We start from the raw sequence: 6,241 nt of genomic DNA, 5'->3' as shown, positions 1-6,241 counted from the left end.
TTTTTTTAGTAATTAAGTAATATTTATTTATATTTTTTATATACAATTTTCACTATTTTCATTATTAATACATTTAATTTATAATATAAATGTTTTTATATAATATATATAATATATTATATATATATATATATTTTTATTGATTACATTTTATCTTTTTTTATTTTCTTAGGCATAATGTAGTATACACATTCCAAGCACTTTCTGAAGAAGATAGAAAGCTATGGCTTGATGCCATGGATGGTAAAGAACCAGTAAGTAATATATTATTTAATTCTACTATATTATGTTTCAAATATGTGACAAGTAATTGAAGAAATTAATACAATGCATTTATAATTTCAGAATTATCCTATAGTAAGTACATCGACGAAATCTGAAGAAACTATTTTAGATGAAACAGGTTTTATGTTTGTATCAAAATGCATTGCAATACTCGAGGAAAGAGGTAAAATTGATATAAACAATTAAATAAAAGATATTTTATAATATATTCTAACATTTAATTGTAAATTTTTGTTAAAAATAATTTTAATATGATATATTTTTTTTAAGGCCTTGAAGTGCAAGGTTTATATAGAGTTGTTGGTGTTGCTTCCAAAGTAAATAAACTTTTAGCAATGGGATTAGATAGAAGGAAACTAGAAAAACTTAATCTGGATAATCGTTTTGAATGGGAAAGTAAAACTATTACTAGTGCATTAAAAACATATTTAAGGACGCTATCTGAACCGTTAATGACTTTCCGATATTATAATAGTTTTATTTCAGCTGCGAGTGCGTATAGGTATTCTCTATAATATTATTTTATTTAAAATCAAATTAAAAATATTATCTTTTTTTATATTAAACTTTTATATAAAAAATATATGAATTATTTGATATTTTTATTGTTCATTTTAATAGAACAAGAAATCAAAGAAGCACGTATCAATGATATTCATAATCTTGTTTATCGGCTTCCAAAAGCAAATTTTAATATGTTAGTTCTACTTATTAAACATTTATATAGGTAATAATTAATTTTATTTCATATTCAATGAAAAGATTTATATTTAAACGAAACTCATTTAATTATATTGTTTTACAGTGTGGCAAAGAAAAGTGATAAAAATTTAATGACTATTGGAAATTTGGCTGTATGTTTTGGCCCATCTTTATTGCGACCAGAAGAAGAAACAGTAGCTTCTATAATGGATATTAAATTTTACAATATTGTAGTTGAAATTTTAATTGAAAATTGTGAAAGAATAGTTGCTGGTCCACCACAGGATACTGTATGTAATATATCATCAACACAAAATGCTATTTCCTCTAGATCACGCACAGAAGATGCATCAACATCTTGTGGTAATGGTACTCCTTTTTTAAGGTACCCAGTACATTCTAATATATCTTCACCACATGGTCATGTAAGTTTTATATATATATATGTTACTGTATATTACTTAATTTTAAATTTCAAAGCATATAACATAAATAATATAATATATAATATAAATTTTTCATAAATTATATATTAATAATAGATAATATATTAATTATATATTATCTAAAATTAAATTTTTTATATAGCTTGTTACGAGATCATATTATGATAGTCCATTAACATCTATTGATGATCTAAAACTTGGAGATTATGAAGAAACAGAGCACATGAATCACAGAATGTTAACATATTTAAATAATCGAAGTGGACGAGTTAAATTAACTAATGCGAATCTTATGTATTCTGCAGATAAAGGTTATTTTAATTTTTTTTTAAATACATATATATATATTTATTTATATATTTTATAATCTTATTATATATTTTGTATATTTTAAATATTATATAAATTTAGTATTAACCAGTGGTAATACAAGTAGTTCAAGTGAATCAATTGCTTCTGATCCGCATTCATTTTCATCTGATTTACCAGTAAAACAAAAACGTAGTTCTATGATGTCAGTTCATTATCCATCAAGTTATGCTCAACGAAGCAATCCATCAGTATCTGTGTAAGTTTTTTTATTACTTCAATTTATTTTTTTATTAAATGTTTTTACTATAAAATTTTGTTTATAGAGTTAATACCTCACCTACTAGTGGACGTTCAAGCCCTGGACAAGTACCTGGTATTTGGTAAACATAAAATTCTTGTCAAACATCATTATGTAATTCATTATGTATGTACTTCTATTACAGTATTAATATTATGTTATTTAAAAATACATTTTTTCTTGTAGGAGAGTTCGCACTTTGTATGCTTGTGTAGCTGAAAGCGATGGAGAATTATCATTTGAACCAAATCAAATTATTACTAATGGTATTAAATTCAGTACATTCAATATATATCTGTATATAAAATAATTGCATTATGAATAAATTATTAATATAATTATTAATTACAGTAAAGGCCTCTTTGGAACCAGGATGGTTAGAAGGGACATTAAATGGTAAAACAGGATTAGTCCCAAAGAATTATGTAGAACAATTGCCTTGAATTTCGAAAAACCAAAGAGTGCCTATATTGTTTTTATATTTCATAAATTGTAGAATGTATTTAGTATTATTGTTTATTGGAACATATGTTCGCGAAAATAAGAATTGCTGCAATGATGTATGGAACATGATGTTTTCTATTTAAATTTTTTTGGGTACAATTTACATAGTCAATTACATACATACATGCGTGCGCATAGGCGCACATACACGTAAAAATATATATCTTATTTATTAGGAGCCTTTTTGCTCAAAAACGTTTATAGTGTATATAATCACTTGTAGAAAAATTTATATATATCTACATATATAGTGCTAATATATTACTTAATATTTAAATATATTTGTACTAAAAGATATTGATTCAATATATAGCTTTTAGGAAATCTTATAGGCAATAATATTTGTTTATAATACGATAATCTTTACGCGTACGTGCACATGTATGTGTACACACATATAATTATCAGAATGTGATAAAATAAATAAATACCAAATACCATCAGAATTTTTAATAAAGATTTTAATAATATGAAGACTATATTAATTAATTTAATTGAATATTATAATAATACAAAAAATGAACACATATTCATAATTTTTTAAATAATGATTTATGTTGCAAATTTATAAATTAAATAATATGAAGTAATTAAGTATTACAATATAATGTATTTAAATTGCCTTGTTATAAAATATTTTTAATAAATAAATTTTTTTTATAAGATAATTGTCAATAAAATATGAAAATTAATAAAACTTTTGTTAAATTAAATATATCTATCTTAAATATTTTATCAAAATTGATTTATATATTATTATTATTAATATTATTAATAAAGTAATTCCTTAATGCTTAATTAATGCTTAATTAAATTTTTAATTAATTTAAAAAATCTTAAATTATATATGTATATATTTATTCATTTTAAACATTTCTATTTAAAAAACTCTTATTTTTATTCCATGTAAAATTTAAAAATAATATTATAATTTATCATTTATATTATTATTATTATTAATTAAGAATATATGATTTTATTAAAGTTATTATATGAAAACGATGAATATATTTATATAATTGTTTATAAAAAAAATATTTTTAATTATTGTCTTATAATAACACAAGAATATTAGTATAATATATAAAATATAATGTATAATAATATACTAACATATATAAATATTAATATAACAGAATATAATAAATGCTAAAATTTATTGTGTAAGAAAATATATTTTTATTAGAGATGATATTGTTTGATTTTTCAACTGAATAATTGAAGAATAATTTAAAAAGGAAGTTTAAATTTTTAATTATACTTTGGAAAGTGTATACAATTTTACTTTTTAGATAAATTATTATTTAAATTTCCTAAACAAATTTCCATTCCTAAACATGCCGCTTTTAAAGCATTCTTTTCTACACTATTCCATATAGAACTCATAAACAAAGTATAACACAATATTGCTGTTAGAAAGATACGTCCTATATTAAGTCCAATAATTACATCGAGAGATGTAAAAGAACAATCCAATCCTATAGACCAAATAAGTGGTATAATTAATATACATCCCAATAATAAATACCAAAATCGCTGACGACGAACATTTTTTAATGAAGTTTCACATATATTAATAGCTTCTTTTAGTGAATCTCTGATATCTATATTTATAATTTTAGATTCTCCTACAACAATAAATATAAAATTATCAAATTATTTATAATTTCTATATAATTTTATTTATTAACTTACCAATACTAAATTTAAAAGTTGCCATAATAGCTTCATGATCAGAATAACTAAAGTTTTTGTAAGGTACCCGATTTGGAAAAGGATGTTGAAAATTTGTTATTTCTATCTATAAGTAACATAATATTAGTTTAATTATATATTAATAATTAAATTCTCTAAATAATAATTAAAAATTGCTAATTAATATACCTTAACATTTTTTGTACCCTGATATAAAATATGATCTATACGTTTTCCATCAGGAAGAGTATTTGCATGTTTTGAATTAGTATAACTATTATTGGCACACTCATTGGTTCCTAAATTACTTGAACTATTTGAGCAAGCATCTGTTAAACCAGCAACACCACAAATAATTCTATAGACTAAATCTTGAGGTTCTGTATTAAGATCACCTCCCAAAATTGTAGAATCAGCACCACCAGAAGTCATTCTAATAAATTGGGCAGTATCAAAAGCTTGTAAAACTCTATGTGCTATATATTCATCATTGTGTTTATTGTATTCTGCATGTAACTAAAATAATATATTATAATAATATCCAGAGTGTCTCAAAAATGTTGGAACATCCGTAAACTGGAGATTTTTGAAGCAATATTTTCTTTTGCAAAAATTTTTATTATAGTTTTATTAGCAAATTATCAATAAAAAACATTGATCAATCACAAAACATAGTTTGCTCGAGCTGCGAGTGTTGGCTAAGTATTATTGCAGTCATCACGAAATTCAAATAATTCGAAGAAAGTATATTGAATATAACAAATATTTTTTTATTGATATGATATTTTATGATAAAAAATTATATCAAATTATGTCACGAATAAATAAAATAAATAAATAAATAAATATAATGTTCAATAATAAAAATAATAAAATAAAATATATTTTTTTGAGATATGGTATTTGGATTTGTTTGTATTTGTGGCACATAACGCTATTGTCATTTGGCTCAACTAGGCTATGTGCTCTATGATTGATTGATTAATATTTTTTATTAATAATTCATTAAGAAAGCTGTAATGAAAATTTTTGCAAAGGAAAATGTTGCTTGAAATTATTTCAGGAATCTGCAATTTATAGATGTTTCAACATTTTTGAAACACTTTGTATAAATAGAAATAAAAATTATAATAAACTTACATGTGCAATATAGACATTAACATTCCAATTATGAATTTGAAGTTTACAAAGTCCGACACCTTTTCCACCAAACCAATCTCCATGATGTATTTTGTGCACATATCCATTTAAAGGCCATTTATGAAATATTACATCTTTAATAGGAAATTTAGACAAAATACAAAGTCCAGATCCAATAACTCCACTATAATTATTTAATATATATAAAATTCAATATAATTAAAAAAAAAAAATAATAAAATTAAATTTAATGATTAAATATATATATTTTATAACTTATTTTATACTTAATTTATATTTAATATTTTATAATTTAAATATTTTATTTTATTTAAATAATTAAAAATGATAATAAATGAAAAATTTTTACCTATAAAAATAATGCGAATAAGGTAATTGTTCTTGTGTTTTAGCTTTTATCATTTTAAAATCATTAATTGACCATATCTCTTGTAAACAAATAATATCATAATTTTCAGTAGCAAATTTGTCTGCAATTGCTGTCATACGAGCACTTCTATTTGGTGAAACATATGGTATTCCCCTAAAATATATAACAGTATAAGTAAACATTAATTCTAAATATATATTATATCTGTGAAAATATTTATAAATGACAATTATATATGTTATTTATATAATTATTTATATACAATAACAAATAAAAATATTAGGAATGTTTAAATTGAATTGAAATGATTATAATTAATTTTACAATATTTATAATATAACTTACCAGCAATTTAAAGTTAGAATATTTATTGATATTTCGTTTGTCATCTTTATGAACTGTTAGCTAAAACAAATTAACATGTATTTTTTTATAATAATAATATATATAATATATTTAATAATTACA

General features: G+C 21.6%; 2 protein-coding genes across 7 annotated transcripts in view; one reads left to right on the top strand and one right to left on the bottom strand.

Annotated features, from left to right (window-relative positions):
• LOC102674784 (rho GTPase-activating protein 26) overlaps positions 1-3,021 on the top strand; it is a 10,098-nt gene extending 7,077 nt beyond the window's left edge. For 4 of the 6 annotated variants that reach the window (XM_006613749.2, XM_006613751.2, XM_006613752.2 and 1 more), the window contains 10 exons: positions 173-254; positions 346-448; positions 556-777; positions 907-1,012; positions 1,091-1,412; positions 1,576-1,744; positions 1,845-2,001; positions 2,069-2,125; positions 2,230-2,309; positions 2,395-3,021. In XM_006613749.2, the coding sequence (XP_006613812.1) occupies positions 173-254; positions 346-448; positions 556-777; positions 907-1,012; positions 1,091-1,412; positions 1,576-1,744; positions 1,845-2,001; positions 2,069-2,125; positions 2,230-2,309; positions 2,395-2,486 (1,390 nt within the window). In that variant the 3' untranslated portion in view covers positions 2,487-3,021. Of the gene's footprint in view, positions 1-172; positions 255-345; positions 449-555; positions 778-906; positions 1,013-1,090; positions 1,413-1,575; positions 1,745-1,844; positions 2,002-2,068; positions 2,170-2,229; positions 2,310-2,394 lie in introns of those variants that run through there. The other 2 variants (XR_004150166.1, XM_031509541.1) reach the window with 2 other exon arrangements.
• Positions 3,022-3,705: 684 nt separating this feature from the next.
• LOC102675364 (putative neutral sphingomyelinase) lies at positions 3,706-6,178 on the bottom strand. The gene is made up of 6 exons (XM_006613755.2): positions 6,119-6,178; positions 5,753-5,926; positions 5,383-5,566; positions 4,432-4,758; positions 4,243-4,348; positions 3,706-4,175 (listed from the first exon to the last, which is right to left on the bottom strand). Exons 1-6 carry the CDS (start codon positions 6,160-6,162, stop codon positions 3,829-3,831), a joined length of 1,182 nt encoding a protein of 393 aa, XP_006613818.1. The 5' UTR covers positions 6,163-6,178; the 3' UTR covers positions 3,706-3,828.
• Positions 6,179-6,241: the final 63 nt, after the last annotated feature.

This window comes from Apis dorsata, unplaced genomic scaffold (genome assembly GCF_000469605.1).
Source record: "Apis dorsata unplaced genomic scaffold, Apis dorsata 1.3 scaffold_162, whole genome shotgun sequence".
Taxonomy (NCBI): domain Eukaryota; kingdom Metazoa; phylum Arthropoda; class Insecta; order Hymenoptera; family Apidae; genus Apis; species Apis dorsata.
Note: the sequence above shows the minus strand (reverse complement) of the source record. Positions and strands in the feature narration are given on the sequence as shown.

What these genes read in the sequence shown, in the direction of transcription:
- LOC102675364 (XM_006613755.2), bottom strand. Translation starts at nt 6,162, where the DNA reads ATGACAAACGAAATATCAATAAATATTCTAACTTTAAATTGCTG. An exon ending in ATTCTAACTTTAAATTGCTG is followed by an intron (nt 5,927 to 6,118) that starts GTAAGTTATATT and finishes TATATATTTTAG; the next exon opens with GGGAATACCATATGTTTCAC. An exon ending in TTAATGTCTATATTGCACAT is followed by an intron (nt 4,759 to 5,382) that starts GTAAGTTTATTA and finishes ATATTATTTTAG; the next exon opens with TTACATGCAGAATACAATAA.